The sequence below is a fragment of the Canis lupus genome, chromosome 25 (genome assembly GCF_048164855.1).
Source record: "Canis lupus baileyi chromosome 25, mCanLup2.hap1, whole genome shotgun sequence".
Taxonomy (NCBI): domain Eukaryota; kingdom Metazoa; phylum Chordata; class Mammalia; order Carnivora; family Canidae; genus Canis; species Canis lupus.
In genome coordinates, this window is record NC_132862.1 from 34,152,256 (window position 1) to 34,169,865 (window position 17,610).

Genomic DNA, 17,610 nt, shown 5'->3' on the forward strand with positions numbered 1-17,610 from the left:
GAAAGGGAGCCACGTGCCCGTGCGTGTGCAAGAAATTCCGTGCTCCTCACTATGAACGTGTGAACAGCGATGACCTCTCCGAGGGGCCACAGTAAGCTCCTAACGGAGGGCTGAGTGGGCAGGGGGGAGGGAAGCCAATTATTTCTCTTGGCGTCAAAAACGTTTTACACCCCAACATCCCCCAAGAAGAAAAACTGTCACTTCAAAATACCTTTCAGTCTTTAGTGTTGATACTTTAAAAGTTGTTTCCTACTGAGTACTGTGTATCTGCGCTTAGCTGGGGTATGAACGAGTAGGGAAGACATTTCGCTCACCCTAGAGTGCTCACACATGCTCACTCACAGCTCACACATGCTCACTCACAGCTCACACATGCTCACTCGCAGCTCACACATGCTCACTCACAGCTCTCATTTCTGAAGATCGCGGTGTTGCCTCGGGACTTGCTGAGGGAAATGCCCAAGCTAGGGAAGTTCTACAAATGCACGGAAGCCTGCGCGCACGACGTCCCCGAGGGCTGTTGCTTTATGGAGCCTTGGGAACAGCATGTTCGCGATACCCAGCGTGTACCTTTTCCATAGGTCAGTGGGAAAAGCACAGAAATGCCTAGAGGAGATTTTAACAAACCCAAAGCCCCAGCGTGTTCCTGGAGTGCACTCCTGTGTCTCAGGGTATCGAGTCCTCAACATTCCCAATACTGACTGTGCAGAGGACAGATGACGTTCCTAAGAATGACGAACTTGAAGGGAAACAAAGACCTGGCATCTGTCAGATTATACAGGCTCTCGGAAATCTACGCTCTCAAGCCCAGTTCATCCCCTGTAAACTTCGCTGCGCACAGGCCGTGGGGTGACGGCAAGCTTCTACCAGCTTCCACGTCAACGGGTCCAACAGGTCACTGCAGTTTCCGGGCCGGTTGGATGCTGCTCCTCAATACAGGTGCGCAGACCGGCTTGGCAGAACAGGTTCTCAGACGAAGGGAGCCACCGGATACTTTCTAATTTCTAATCAACAAAAAGAAGGAAACAAGCTCTCTTGGTTGGGAGCTCAGAATTCAAAGTCACGTCTGAAACGCAGGGCCACTGCTCAGAGGATCAGGCCCCAGAAGGGGTATCCTAGAGCGGGAAGGGGCCTGGGCGCCCATCCCGACCAGCTCCGGCCACAGGGAGGGGAACCGGGCTCGGAGCGAAGATCAAGGCGGAGATCTACGGCCAGGGCCCTGCAGCCAAGGCCTCGAGCCCCAGCAGCCTGGAGCGCCCGCAGGCCCGGCCTCCGGCGACAGCGGTCGGCAGAGGAGCTCTTCAAAGAGCAAATCACTCGGATTCCAGAATCCGTCAGAACGTGGAAGTCCCGAGGCGGGGAAAGGACTGGTAGCCCGTCCTTACCAGGCGGGGCTCCGTCAGGGAGGCAGCAGGGAGGAAGGTACCAAGTCAGGGAGGGGCCGGGAAGGCCCACCTGAAGCCCTTCATTCCGGGCGCGGGTCGGAGCCCGCCGGAGGCGCCCAGGTGGCCCGCGGCCCGGCAGGTGGCTGGGGGAGGTGGGAGTGCGGTTGGCCGGGCCTCGCCTCCTGCCACGGACGCCCTAAAGGACAAGCGAGGTTCTCACCTGGCCGGTGGCTTGGAAGACCTGCGGGCAGAGCCCGGGGAGCGGGGAGCGGGGAGCGGAGCACCTGCGCGCGCCCTCCAGGGTGCCCCAGGCCCGCAGACCTGCCACCTTCGCCGGGAAGCGCGGCTGCTGCTTTCCGTCCGTTCGCAAATCCCCCGCGAATGTCTCGTGACACCCTAACCAGAGGCGACAGGAAAGGGCGGCTGGCAAACAGCCCCGCCTAGCCCGGCTGACACCACTGCCAGACCACCCCGCGCCCCAACGCTCGCTGGAACTCGAGGACAAGCGGCGGGCGTGCCTGTGCCTGGGGTTCTCCGCTTCTGCTCAGCAGCGGGTCTAGCTACTGAGGCTCTAAACAGAAGTCATCATATTGTCCGACTTGGTTTTATTTTATTTATTTTAAAGATTTATTTATTCACGAGAGAGAGAGAGAGAGAGAGAGAGAGAGGAGGAGGGAGAAGCAGGCTCCCCTCGGCGTGAGCTCAAGAGCCGCTCGCTGCACCGACTGGGCCAGCCCCGCGCCCCACCGACTTCTTTAGGAGAAGACTTGGCTGCCGAGCTCTGGGGGTCGGGGGCGAGCTGAGAGTGTTTTCGTGCTGCGGAAGGTGAGCCCTTGGGGGCTCCCACCAGGAGCTGCTGGAACAGTGAGCGACCCCCCTCTAGGCCCGGTCGCAGCTCATCTCCTTCGTTCTCTGCTCTTACTTGTACATTCTATTAAGTGCAGTGACGGTAACAGCACCTGACGCCTTCGTTCTCTGAAAGCTGCAAGCGCGGCCGTGTTAAGAGCTGGGACCTGCAAACTCCAGGAACTCAGAGACCACGATGGCGATGGTGACAGCTTAAAAAAGCCACTTCCTGTCAGTCTTGGCAACGGGAATAGAAATATTCTTCTTTCATAACACAATTTCTGCCGGTTTGAAATTTAAAAAAAAAAAAGGAAAAAACGAATGAGCACAGGTGGCACCTAGTCTACTACATCCAATATTAAAATGTATTATGAGGGGCGCCTGGGTGGCTCAGCAGCTGAGCGTCTGCCTTCCGCTCAGGGCATGATCCCAGGGTCCTGGGATCAAGTCCCACGTCAGCTCCCCACAGGGAGCCTGCTTCTCCCTCTGCCTGTGTCTTGGCCTCTCTCTTTTTCTGTCTCTCATGAATAAATAAGATCTTAAAAAAAATAAAATGTATTATGAAATTAAACCATTATGGAAAAATGAACTGCATGAAACGGCAGTGAAAAAGCTTAGTGGATGAGAATATATTTCAGAACTGGCTCCTCAATCATATGGAAACGATGTGGTGCTGCTTGTCAGCAGAGGGAAGGCACAGTACTCAATAAAGGCTGCCACCCTCCCCTCTGTGGCATTTCCTACAATCACCTTAGCTATCCATAGGTTTCTAAGAAACAAAACATTTTTTCTTGATTTGTACGTTCTAATAAATCGCTCTAGAAATGGTTTAAGACCCTGTAAAATCCTGACCATCAAAAGCCATTATAAACACAAACTTCTTTCACCAGTGTGGCCCAACCAAGGTTGACGGTATTGGTTTGGTCCCTCACTCCCCAGCTCATGGCTTCCGAGTCGGGCCACTTTATATCCTCAGGCTGGGCACCCCCTGGCTCCGCTTCCTAATGGGGACAGAAAGGTGGAAACGAGATCTGAAGGTCACCCTCTGAAAGAGGTGGATGCCACCTTGGTCTCTTGCCTTGGCTCTGGTGCCATCTTGTCTTTCCAGCTCGGAGAGATGAACAATCCTGGTATTTTCTTGGTTGTTTTTTTGAAAAAAAAAAAAAAAAATCTTGGAAGTTGTTTTTTTTCCCCTGTCAGAATTTTTTTTTTTCCATTTAGCTTAGAATTGTTTCTTCTATCATCCAGTTATTTTATGACCTACATTTTATTCTGGGTTCTATGAATCTTACAAAATAATATCTGATTAAAATCTGAGATTAGGATCAAATTTATTGGAGGTAGGCTAAAGTAAGCAGGATCAATTTTATGTTATCAATATCCCAAAGGCTCTCTTCAACATCTAGAAAACACCTTCTGAAGTTTGCAGGATTTAATAAAGGGAGCGGGGTGAGTCCTGGCAGGATATCCTGGCCCCAGAGGCTTCCCCATGCCCCCAATCTGCCCATCTCCATCTCTTCCTACCTTTTCTTTCTTCGTGTCTTCAGCCTCTCCTTCTGTGAGGACAGTTAGGATGGCCAAGGCCTGCACTAAGTACTCTTGTGGTTTCTCAGGTGGCTTCCTTTCCTAAACTCCCACAGAAATTTAGTAGCTTGTAAGTTTTTTACTCTTCAGAAAAGAAGGGTCTGTATTCGGGGCACAATGTCAGACACATCGAGTGGGCTCAGGAAATGCCCACTGCAGACGTTTCCAAAGCTGACCATGTCACAGGTTCACCAGGCAAGTGAAACAAATGTGGATTAAAACCTTGTTAGGGGGGCAGTCCAGGGCGTGGTCCTGGAGACCCAGGATCGAGTCCCACGTCAGGCTCCCTGCATGGAGCCTGCTTCTCCCTCTGCCTGTGTCTCTGCCTATGTGTGTCTCTCATGAATAAATAAATAAAATCTTTTAAAAAAAAAGTGAACCTTAAAAAAAAAACAAAAAAAAAAAACCTCTGTTAGGGGAATTGGGAGTCTTGCCAGTGCTGATGTAATAAAAAGAAACTTAACCACATCTGCATTAAAGGAACCAGTTAGCGGTGGGAGATGAGCCTGGTGAGGGTGTTCAAAGGAAGTCCTCAGTCTCCACTGATGACACACGAGGGACACCATAACCCAGCACACAACAAAAACACCAGTGTTCTGCCTCGGCAGGAACAGGGTGCCCCAGATAAAGACCTGGTGTGACGTCAACAGGGTAGGAACAGTAACAACACCGACACTTGGATTAAATTAGTTCTTTATGTTTACAATTCATACCCCGGAAAGCCTACTGAGTAGGATTTCACGAAGGCATTGAGGACACAGAGCTTCTTAAAATATTTCTCCCCTTCTCTCCATATTTTTACTCCGCAAGCTAGACTTGACAATTCATTCTCAGTTAAAAAAAAAAAAAAAAAAAAAAAAAGTCTAAACAAAATAAAAATTCCTGACATGGAGTTCTGTAACAAATTGCTAACAATTCAAGTGCTCCAATTTCGGTTAGCACCGAGAATTAGTTTGGTTCTAGTTTGGTTCGTTTTGCAAAGGGAAGGATGCGTCAAGGAAAGGGGCAGGTAGGGCAGCATCAGATTTTCAGGCCAGCTGGACTGTTTCACCTCCCTTCAGGGAGCACCAAAGCCTCCCACCAGCTTCAAGATCCAGTCACTTCCCGTGACTTTGGTTCCCAACGTCCTCAGGGTACTGGTGGTGCGGGGCTCTGTCCCCACAGAACAGCCGCCTGGCCGGACAGGAGAGGCGGCGCTTACAGCTTGAGCTCTCGGTCTGGCTTCATGCTAAAGGGCTCCAGCCTCTCCCCCTCGGGCAGCATGCTGTTGAGCCGCTCCATCAGGGGCACCGTCTGGTCAATGCCCATCTGGATGCGGCGGAGGATGGCGGACATCTCGTTGACTTTCTGGATCTGCTCCGCATATTTGGCGTATCGTTTCTGGCGCTCTTGCATGAAGCTAAAGAGAGTTTCTACAGACAAATCCATCTGTAGAGGGAGAAGAGAAGGGAAACACATTAAACCTGGTTGAACCAAGTCCTCTCAAGAGGACAGGTGTGCAGCATGAGCCCCATAGGCCAAGTGGAAGCTGCCCGCTTACAGGAAGTGCTGGTGGATTCAAAAAAGACCCTCATGAGCACAGCGTTATCAACTGCTGCCCCACGATCATCGTTGGAGGGGGCCTGAGACATGGCTATTTCTGGCTCTGTTTTGGGCATGTGAGCCACTTATACCTTGCTGAGACCCTCAGATTGTTCTCTCCCTACATAAAGAATCCTGGGCTTGGAAATGTGACCAGGGTTTGAAATGTGGCTCTGCCACTTGAGTTGATAATACTTATCCTTTCTGTCTCAGGGTCCACGTGTGCAAAAACCACAAATCTGGGGGCTCAGTTGGTTAAGTGTCTGCCTTTGGCTCAGGTCACGATCTCGGGGTCCTGGGATCAAGTCCCACATTGGGCTCCCTGCTCAGCGGGGAGTCTGCTTCACCCTCTCCCTCTGGCTGCTGCTCCTCCCTGCTTGTGTGTACGCTCTCAAATAAATAATATAAAACCTTAAAAAGCAAACAAATAGGGAATGGATTCCCAAACTATAGGGCTGCTGTGAGGATGGAATGAGACAACACATCCAGTGCAGGAGCTGGCATGGCTCCGAGGTGTTCCACAACATGTGTCATCCTTTCCTCTCTTCCTTGAACGGCCGCGGGGTGGCAGCCACTGGGGGAGAACTGCAGGGGACAGGGTGGCTTTCTCTGACAACCAAGGCTCACATCCATATGGTGGACCATACTGCTGTGAGGCAAACTCTCACAGAGACGGTGCTATGGGGCACTCTCTCCCCCGGTTAAACAAACTTAGGCTCTGCACTCCCGTTTTGTCACTATTTCCTTCCCCTGGTGAAATTCTTTGGAAGCTGTCACCTGGATAAAAATAGGGGGAGGAAAAAAAAAAAATAGGGGGAGGGTACCTCCAGCCTGTCAGGTGCTTTTACCCCCACCCCCCTCCTTGTAGGGAAGCCACAAGCTGCTAAGACTCCCAATTTCTACCCTGAAACTTAGTTCAGATGCTACTTCAGCCCCTTGTTCTTGCCTACTCCAGGACACGTCCCTTGCCCACCCCCAGCCTCATGCAAAGGGCTGGCACCTGATGCACGTTACCAGAGCCTACAGAAATGGTGTGAGGAAAACCAAACCATGGGGTGCCTGGGTGGCTCAGTCAGTTAAGCATCCAGTCTTGGCTTTGGCTCAGATCATGATCGCAGGGTCATGAGATTGAGCCCTGAGTTGGGCTCTGTGCTGGGTGTGGAGCCTGCTAGAGATTCTCTCTCCTCCTCTCGCTCTGCCCCTCCCCTTTCTCTAAAAAACAAAACAAAACAAAACAGAACCAAACCAAACCAACACGAGGAAGCCAAAGCCAGTCCCAAGAAAAAAATAACCAGTTCTATTTTTATACTGTGTTTGTTGGCGGGGGGAGGGGAGGGTGCCGTGGAGAGGTGAATGGTAAGGGAGGTGTTAGAAGAACTCAATGTGTTTTTTTTCTATGTTGGTTCTTTCCTCACTTGTTTTGAAATGCTCAGGGGACAAAAAAAAACAGCAAGCGGGAGATGTGGGAGGGAGGGAAACAACCACCTCCCAATACCATGGAAACAATTTCTACCTTCAGATGGTTCTCTGCAGCCCTGTTCAGCACTTTGAAGGCAGTGGGCCAGTAGATTATAGCGTTCCTAAGAGTCAACCACCGGGCCTTTTCAGGATGGTAATTCAATCCAGCACCTAGAAACACTTCACCTTCCAAAAGACAGTGGATGACGTGGGAGCTCCTCCTAAGAACCAGCAGAACTCATTGACTGCCTGCTCCAGCATTTGGAACCATCTTGAGTCACCACATCTCACTTGGTGGGGGCGTCCTCGTTCTCCCCACACCCAACTCTACTAGACTAGACAAACACCTGTGAAGTTTATCTGAAATGGCCTCCAAGACTCTAACTTATTATGTCTTAGGCCCTCGGCAATCAACCACTTCTGCCCACCCCACCCCACCCCCCTGATTTATAATAGATCAGACAGTGGCATTTGTTCAAATGACCTACACCTGCCCACAGATTTCCACATCCGACTGGGGCCCATGTTTGATGTATTCAGAGCTTTTGTCCAAAGCCATGTCATGTTTAGTGCCTAGGTGGCCACACATAATTCAAGCATGCTGTTCATACACACTGACAGCTAAGTATGTCTCTCAAGAGTCAATTCCATGACAGTCCATGGAGGAAAAAAACCACAGAAGAGGAAACCTGAAGCAGAGTGACCTGCTAGGTCTCACAGTGACAGAACCAAAACCTGAACCCAGACCTCCTCAGTCAAGCATCTTCCTTTCATCAGTATTCCCTAAGCAAGAGAGTGTACCAATAGTTGGGCATGAGATATTACTTGATGCATGGCATGACATCAAAGAACATTGAATCATGTGATGGAAACATTAATGTCTTTCAAATCCTTCCTCCTCCTTTCTGACTGCTGCAAGGAAAGCGTCACATTGGTGCAAGTAAGACTTTAGCTGGGAGAGTGTAATAAAACTGGTGATGCCTCTTTCTCATGTCCCTGCCCTTTACTCCCCCCCCCCCCTACTTTTTTTTTTTTTTAAGATTTCATTTATTTTATTCATGAGACGCACAGAGAGACAGGCAGAGACATAGGCAGAGGGAGAAGCAGAACTCGATCCCAGGACCCCGGGATCACAACCTGAGCCAAAGGCAGATGCTCAACCACTGAGCCACTCAGGTACCCCAGAGCCCTTCTTTCTTTCTTGAGGCAACACTGCTGCTGATCCCTAAAGCCTACCTTTGTGTGTACCCATATGCCTTCGTGTGAAGCCATGTGTGTAGACTTACTCCAGCACATCTGAACAGACTTTAAGGCAGTAAGTCAGTATCTAATGCAATTCTGAATCTACCATTTTGACAATCTGGAATATATCCTTATTCACCTTTACTGGTTCTATTTTTGGCACAAAGATTCTAATAAGGAAACATATAATATAGTCAACAGACAGATATTAAGTGCTACTATGTGCCATATCATATGCAAGGTCCTGAGGGCATAGATATTGAGAACCACACTATTTGAACTCCACACAGCTTATTGTGTATGTTGACATGACTTTTGTTTTCCACTGTCTTTACATAGCTTTGCAATTCCAGAAAACTCAGGCCCAGAAAGGGAAATGTTGCAAAGAGCTTTGTTTCAGGGACTTTCAGAGAACCATTTAAGTGAAAAAACTATTAGATTTTTTCCAATAGAAAATGACTGTTTATTTTCCACAACTCTTGCCTCAAAACCCACGCCTTGCTCTGACCACATGACTCGGTTCTAGTCAGTGGTACACATATGTGGAAGTCTCTCATGGCAGCTTCTGGGTATCTTCCTGAAGACTCAGCTGGCACACACTCTCTGCTCCTTCTTCATCCCTTCCCTCTCTCTGATCCTGCTGGAATGCAGACACAGCCCTCTTAGACCACAGGAATAAGTAAGGTCACATCCTAGGGCTGGTAGAGAAGTGAGCTAGAAGTAGTCTAGGTCTTTGAGGACTTCTGTGGATGAGAGTAGTACCATGCCTGGGAGAGAAGAAGAAATTTCCATTCTGTATATGCCGCTGTAATTTTGGCATTACATTAGCTGAATACTGAGAGAAATGAATGACCCCAAATGTTACTCTACACAGGCATATACTGTCTCTGATGTTGGTACATCTCAAAGGACAAGCGAAAAAGAAGGTGAAATTATTTGTGGGTGTAACTGTAGGCTTTATTAAGATATTAGTTATCTATAGAATGTGCTCAAACTTGTTTGAAATACCTTAATTGGACAGTATAGCCTATTTGCCCATCTGGGCAGTCCACTGCCAAAAAAACAGATCTAAAATATTAGCAAATCAAACCCAGTAATATATAAAAAGGAAAATACAGCATAACCAAGTGAGGATGCAAGCTTTTTCAGCATCTGAAAAAAAATAATTTGCCATTTCAACAGAGTAAGGGTTAGAAGTTATGTAATCATCTCAGTAGATGCAGAAAAACATTTGACAAATTCAATTATGAAAAATTTTGAAAACTTGGAACAGAAGGAAACTTCCTCAACCTGATAAAGGGCACTTATGAAAAACCTACAGCTAACATCACAGTAGTAAAAGATACTTCTCTAATAAGGAACAAGGCAAGGTTTTCCACTCTCATCACTTCTACTCAACACTATCCTAGGGATCCCTGGGTGGCGCAGCGGTTTGGCGCCTGCCTTTGGCCCAGGGCGTGATCCTGGAGACCCAGGATCGAATCCCACATCGGGCTCCCGGTGCATGGAGCCTGCTTCTCCCTCTGCCTGTGTCTCTGCCTCTCTCTCTCTCTCTCTCTCTCTGTGACTATCATAAATAAATAAAAATAAGAATAAAATAAAAAAAAAACACTATCCTAGAAATCTTAGTGCAATAAATCAATAAAAGGCACAGGAACTAGAGAGGAATACATAAAAGGGTCTTCATCTGTAGATGACAGGACAGTGTACTTAGAAAAATCACCAAAAACTAATAAAACTAACAAATGAGTTTATCTGTAATGTTTCAAGATACATGGCTAATATACAAAAATCAATTGTATTTCTATATACTTGCAACAAACAACTGGACAATAAAATTTAAGAATACTACTTACAATTGCATCCAACAATTACTTAGGGAAAAATTCAACAAAATATCCATAAGACGTGTACACTGATAATACAAAACTCTTCTGTGAAAAATTAAAGGTAATCTCAAAAAATGGGTAAGTATACCATGTTCGTGGAATGCAAGATTCAATATTATTAAGATGTCATTCTTGCCAAATTGATCTTTAGAGTCAACTGCAACCTGAATCAAAATTCTAGAAGGAATTTTTTTTTTAATTTTTTATTTATTTATGATAGTCACAGAGAGAGAGAGAGGCAGAGACACAGGCAGAGGGAGAAGCAGGCTCCATGCACCAGGAGCCCGATGTGGGATTCGATCCCAGGTCTCCAGGATCGCGCCCTGGGCCAAAGGCAGGCGCCAAACCGCTGCGCCACCCAGGGATCCCTAGAAGGAATTTTTTCCAGGAATTTGATAAGCTGATCCCAAGTACACAAAATGACCAAAAGAATTTTGGGAAACAACACAAAATAAAACAAACAAAAAAACCCCAAAGTTTGAAGACTTGTAGTACTTGATTTCAAGACAGTATAAAGCATAATAATCAGAACAGTGTGATATTAGCATAGAAACAGACCTATAGATCAATGAAACTGAACAGAGAGTACAGAAATAGATCTAAGCATAATATAGTTACTTGATTTTTTTTTACAATATTTCCAAGGCAGTTCAGTGGGGAAAATAAAGTTTTTCAATAATTTGTGTTAGAAGAACTAGATATCCATATGGGGAAAAAAAATAAATCTGGACCCCTACGCTTTACCTCATATACAAAAATTAACATGAAATGGATCACAGACCTAAACATAATAGCTAAAACTATAAAACTTCTAAAAAGAAAACAGGAGAAAAACCTTTGCTATCTTGGGGTAGGCAAAGATTTCTTGGATAGGTCCAGAGAACATATAATCATAAAAGAAAAAAGGGGTTAAATTGATCTTCATCAAAATTTAAGAAAAATTTTTAGAAAGACATCACTAAGTAAAAACACAAGCCAGAGACTACAAGAAAATATTTATAATATATATATCTGATAATAGACATATCTAGAATATGTAAAGAACTCTTACAACCCAGTATTGAGGAAAAACTCCAGGGACACTTGGATGGCTCAGTCATTTGAGTGTCCGACTAGTGATTTTGGCTCAGGTAATGATCTCAGGGTCATGAGATCGAGCCCAGTGTTGAGCCCAGCATTGGGCTCTACATTCAGCAGGGAGTCTTTCTCCCTCTGCCCCTCCCCCTGCTCATGTACATACTCTCCCTCTCTCAAACAAAAAATAAATAAATCTTTGAAAAAAAAAATCCAAATTTGGGATCCTTTGAAGAGTATTGCTCAGGGGCTTTTGTCTCACTAAAGCACTAACTGAATTTCTAAGTAAAAGAAATCAGCTTTTAAGATCTTTAAAAGGAGAATTAAGTCCAGGAAAGTAAGCCTCCAACTGATCAGTTGAACATCAACTGAGTTTATTAAAAAGAAAGGTAGGGGGAGAGGGAGCTGGTGAAGAACCCTCCAGGAGATCATCTGGAAATGGAATCTGACCCTCTTGGGACAAAGAATTCAAAGAGCGTACGAGTAAAACTTTTCTGAAGATTGCACCTATGGGCACTATTAAGTAAACTGGACTACAGATCAGGAGAAAAAAAAGGCACCTAGCTGACTCAGTTGGTCAAGCATGTGACTCTTAATCTCAGGGTTATGAGTTCAAGTCCCACACTGAGTCCAGAGATTACTTAAAATCTTAAGGAAAAAAAAAAGGAAAGAAAAAAAAGAGTAGCTAGGTGTTAAGTAAACAGTTGTCTCAATAGAACTCCCTTCCTGAAGCTCTGACTTAGTGTGGTAGGAAAATAATTCTACAGTTCTCAAATCACTCTGGAGGCTTCTAGCTCATAACCATATTAACCTAAATCTTCATCCCTTGTCTTTAGATAGTTACTGCTGCCAAATGAGAAGTGGCTATTATGATGTTGCACACTGAACCTCGGGGAGACTTATTTCATGGAAACTCCCATCTTGAATGAGCTGGAATGGCAGAAAAGGACTCCATTACTTTGAGACCCATCAGCTTAAATTCTCAATAGTTCACTTCCCAAAGGTTTAGCCAGAGCTTTTACCTCAGGTGTGAACTGTTCAGACCCTCCAAATGATGTGTAGACATCTGAAGGCATTCCTAAGCTCAAAGTGAGAGTCACTCTGAGAGGAGCAGGCTTCTATGGAAGCAATACAACAAACAAAAAATTAACATGAGGCTGGGTAATCGTTCTAGATTTACAATCAGCTATATATACCTTGCAGAGGAAGGCAGTGGTGTCAGAACTGGGTTAAAATTTTGGTTCTGCATAGGACTGATTACCTTCCCTTTTTTTTTTTTTTTTTAAAGTAACCTCCATGCTCAATGTGGGGCCTGAATTCATGACCCCGAGGAGCAAGGGTCACAGGCTCTACTTACTAAGCCAGTCAGCCACCCCTACCTTTGTGAATTTGAACCAGTCACTTACCCTCTTTCGAGCCTCAGCTTCTTCACCCTTAAATTAGGCATAATGACAGTACCAATTTCAGAAGGCTGATGTGAGGAGTAACGAGATAACATGTACAGAAGGCCTATAATAGCCCCTAGAAAAACAGAGCGCCATAAATTATAACATATATGTGAACTGAAATAGAAACTAGGTCTTAAAACTCCTTTGACATGACGAATGGAAAAACAAGGTAAGAAATTCAGTAAAGTGCAGGGGAAAAAATGACATTTTGAGGCATTCAAATTGACACAATGTATCTTTGTTGTAAAGGCGGGAGAGCTTATTGTTATGTCTCATCTCTATTACATTAACTATCTCCAAGGCTTACACAATCACTCAGATGACAATTTACCATTGTGTTTTTTGCTGACATGTTTTTTGTTTTAAACTTCTGCTACTGAAAAATCTTACAACGGAGCCACATTACTCATCTCGTAGTTTCCTGACACAAACATTTCACACCACATAATAACTAAAATCATTATTCACCTACAAGTCTTTCCATGTGTTTTTGATTTATATGTTCAGCCATGAGAATGAGTAACTCCTACCAATGTCTGTGATAAAATAAAATGATAAAAATATATAGGTATATATGCATGCATATATATTTTTTCAAAAAATATTTTGAAAGCAAGCAGAAGAGCTTTAATAAATAGTATCTTCTCCAACAGGAGTCCATTCCTTCAAAAAAATTTTGTTACATAAGATAGGGGTGCTCTTGGCTGGCTCAGTTGGTAGACTGTGCAACTCTTGATCTTGGGTTGTAGGTTCAAGCCTCACAATGGGTATAGAGAATGCTTAAAAATGAAATCTTTAAAAAAATTTTTTCTGATAAAATAAGCTTTGATGCTGGGTTGGCACAAGGTGGGTCATCCTATGTAAGATATCTAAATGCTTGATGTAATTTCCTTTTCAAAGTAATGATAATCTTTTCAAAGTAGTGGCACATACTACAAAGGCCTATAGTTTTAAGTTTGATGTATAATACAGTAAGAGCTTCACAAAGATACGGTACATCTTCTAAATTCTAAAATCTTAATTGTAGATATGTACAAGATGGTCAAAAGTAGTTTACTTATTCACAGGTCAAAAGAAAAATGAATGGGGAAATTGTGTACCACAGTTAACAAAACTCAAGTTTATATGATCAATAGACTCTTGCTTTTCCTATCTCTTAGTGACTTAAGTTTTTTAAAAAATGTTAAAAGAGACTGCTTAAGAACTCAATTAAAACTATATTTAAAAAAAAAGTCACGCATCTTTCCCACCCTTTAAAAGTACTGTTTAGCTTTTAATGTGATAATGTCTCTCAGTTAACGTAAGTCTCAATGTCAATTTTTATTTGGTCTCAATAAATAGTTCGCTTTCTTTTAGAACTTATTCTACATTTAAGTTTCTGTTTCCCAAGGAGGTCAATTACAGAACATGGGGGTGGGAAGCAGAGGCCACACAGGGCTAAGGGCCGTCTTGGTCTCTTCCCACATTCCAAATCCAGCCCCAGCTTTGTTCTTCCTTTGGACAGACATCCGTCTTCGGAAATGCTTCAGTGTTTTACATAAAGCTTCACCCTCTTCCATATTCTAAAAGTCAGAACTACCAATTCCTCTCATTGGAGAGCATTCTCATAGCTGTATAAATTAGTACTGTCCCTAGGGCAAAATCTGCTGTTGCAAATTCGTTTCTCCAAAGAAGATATACAAATGGACAATAAGTACATGAAAAGATGTTCCCCATCATTAGTCATCAGGGAACTGGAAATCAAAACCATAAGGAGATACTATTTACACTTACTAGGATGGCTAAAATAAAATGGCAGACAGTAGTGAGGACGTGGAGAAACGAAAATCCTCGTGCACTGCTAGTGGTCACAGAAAATGGTATAGTGCTTCAAAAACAGTTTGGCAGTTTCCCAAAAAGTTAAATTTAGAAGTACCATTTATTTTTTTCTCTTTTTTAAGATTTTATTTATTTATTCATGAGAGACACACATAGAGAGAGGCAGAGACACAGGCAGAGGGAGAAGCAGGCTCCATGCAGGGAGCCTGATGTGGGATTTGATCCCGGGACTCCAGGATCACATCCTGGGCCGAAGGCAGGCTCCAAACCACTGAGCCACCTGGGGATCCCCTGGAAGTGCCATTTAATTCAGCAATTTTACTCCTAGGTATATGCCCAAGAGAACAAAAACATAGGTTCATGCAAAAACTTGCACACAAATGTTCATGGCAATATTACTCATGATAGATAAAAAGCACAAACACCCCAAATGTCCATTAATGGATGCATGGATAAACAAAATGTATATCCCTACAATGGAATATTATTGAGCCATAAAAAGGGCACACAATACTGATCTGAGCTACAAATGCAATGAGCCTTGAAAACATCATGCTAAGTGAAAGAAGCTACACACAAAAGGCCACATGTTATATGATTCCATGTAAATGAAATGCCTAGAACATGCAATCCAGAAAGACAGAAAGTAGATTAGCAGTTGCCAGGAAATAGAGGTTTGGGGGTGACTGCTAACTTATATGGGGTTTCTTTTTAGGGTGATGGGAATATTCTGAAATTACAGGGTGTTAGATGAACAACTTTGTGAGTATACTAAAAACCACTGAACGATATCACTATAAAAGGGTGAGAGGTACCTTTAAATCAAGTTCTCAGCAAACTCCCAGAACCTTCCTTGCTTGTTCTTAAACTGACCCCTTAATGGTCGCATTCTTAATCTTGCTCCTGACTGGAGGCACCTTCTTCTTTTTAAACATTTAAATAAAATTTAAATTCAAGTTTTTATTTAAATAAGTTAACATACAGTGTTGTATTAGTTTCAGGTATACAATATAGTGATCAGCACTTACATACAACACCTGGTGCTCATCTGGACAAGTGCACTCCTTAACTCCCATCATCCGATTAGTTCATCCTCCTCCCATGCCCCCTCTGGTAACCATCAGTTTGTTCTCTAGAGTTAAGAGTCTGTTTCTTGGTTTGCCTTTCTCTCCCCACTCCCAACTCATTTATTTTGTTTTTTGTTTTTTTTTTTAATTCCACATGTGAATGAAATCATATGGTATTAGTCTTTCTCTGACTTATTTCACTTAGCTTAATACTCTAGCTCCATCTAAATGTTGTCACAAGTGGCAAGATTTCTTTTTTATGGCTCAGTAATATTCCATTATATATACATACACACACCACATATTCTTTACCCATTCATCAGGTGATGGACACTTGGGTTCTTTCCATAATTTAATGCCTATTATTGATAATGCTCCTATAAACATAGGGGTGCATGGATCCCTCTGAATTAGAATTTTTATATTCTTTGGTAAATAACCTAGTAGTGCAATTGCTATATCATAGCATAATTCTATTTTTAACTTCTTGAGGAACCTCCATACTGTTTTTCAGAGTGGCTGCACCAGCTTGCATTCCTTCAACAGCAGAGGCACCTTCTTCTTAAGATCTTTCATCTACTCTCAGAACCTGGTTCTTAGGGTTAGTTGCTCTAGCTTTCACACATCAGTTATCATCTGAATTTGTCTTTGCCTCATATGTTTAGTAGTCTCCACTTCAGAGAGTTGAGTGCCCCTTGCCACCAGTTTGGCATGTTCTGACCAAGCCTCTATCTTCTATATCCCTACCGCATCTTTACTGCTTGATCTCCACTGGGGATTCACAGATTATGAAAGTTAGTGTGTGCTAGGCTGCGACAAAAACTTTTCTGGGTCTACTCCGTATTTTCTTGAGTTTCTCACCCTCCTCCAGATCATCATTCCCACAGAGGATTTGAGACCTCCCTGAGGCAATCTTCTCTAGGATGCCTCTCTCTTGCATAATGGACACACAATGGAAAGATGTTTTCATTAATTATACCATGGGCTAAATGACACCAATTACCACAAATTGGACACTTTGAAGTAATCCTGTTTCCAAAGACAACAGTTTGCAACAGCTTATAAAAGTACACATTTGCCATTTATCTCATATCATACCTTTGGTCTGTAAATCAAACAAGAATGGAAGTTCCTCTCTGGCAAATCTCAATCTACATGATCTATCAAAACCAAAACCTGAAATCCATGCTAGTGGGACTTTCTGTAATATATGTGCATATTAGGATGATTAGGTAGGCCAAATATTCAGTTATTCCCAGTTGTTTTAATTAATGTAATAAAATAACGTTTTATTTGAAAAAATAAACTACTATTCCAACTATTATCCCTTGAGTATCTATTAAATGTTAGGCATTGTTCTATGTACCACACACACATCTTTGTTCCTCATAAAAGTCCTATAGGGAAAATGTTACTCTCTTACTAGAGATGTGGAACTGGAGACACAGAGATCACAAAATGTGCCTAGGGTCACAGAGCCAGTACTAGCAGTGAAGCCAGAATTCAAACCCATGCTTCTCCACCTAATCTTCCCCTATCTTTTCCACAGAGCTAATTAATTTGAATATCAATTCATTTCAGTTAAATACATACCATGCTGAACAATGTCTTCAATATTTTTTTTGAAATCCTTAATGGATGAACTGAAATAGTAATCGTGGATAGCTTTCAAGTGGTGTGAAAGAACACACTTTTGTTTCTACTTTAACTACCAAGATTTATTTTTTTTTAATAACCAAAATAACAAATTGCCAGATATAGCCTGGATATCTACAAAACAAAAACTGAGAGGAGACCAGAGGGAATAAATTTGTCAGCAGATAAACTGAAATGACATTTTCACTGGCAAAGTCTGTTTGCACACTTTGGACAGTGACATGTCCCTTGTACAAGCATTTCATAATCCTTGACATCACCAAGGGGCTTTAACACAGAATGCTGGAGCTAGCTGAAAGGGTCCTTTACAGACAAAGACTACTCCAGAGAGCTCAACCAGCTTTGCGCGAGCCCACTTGGCTGGTATGGCCAGGGCCAGGGCCAGGTTCCACATCTCCCGGTCACTGCCAACCATCTCAGGAACGAAAGTTGGCCAGTGACATTTCTTTTTCCACAGTTAGTTCTACCTTGTCAAGTGAGTTAAACTGTGTAAAAACTATTACCTAAAGTTTTTCAAGTCCCATTTCTGTCCAAAAAAAAAAAAAAAAATCTGTTGTTAATG

The 17,610-nt window shown here is 43.6% G+C and overlaps 1 protein-coding gene across 8 annotated transcripts in view; it reads right to left on the bottom strand.

The window, feature by feature from the left end:
- Positions 1–4,491: 4,491 nt before the first annotated feature.
- Positions 4,492–17,610, bottom strand: part of BORCS5 (BLOC-1 related complex subunit 5) — a 110,148-nt gene continuing 97,029 nt past the window's right edge. For 5 of the 8 annotated variants that reach the window (XM_072798993.1, XM_072798992.1, XM_072798991.1 and 2 more), the window contains 2 exons: positions 12,082–12,177; positions 4,492–5,243 (listed from right to left, as the gene is read on the bottom strand). In XM_072798993.1, the coding sequence (XP_072655094.1) occupies positions 5,013–5,243; positions 12,082–12,177 (327 nt within the window). In that variant the 3' untranslated portion in view covers positions 4,492–5,012. Of the gene's footprint in view, positions 5,244–8,579; positions 8,864–12,081; positions 12,178–17,610 lie in introns of all 8 variants that reach the window. The other 3 variants (XM_072798998.1, XM_072798997.1, XR_012017702.1) reach the window with 2 other exon arrangements.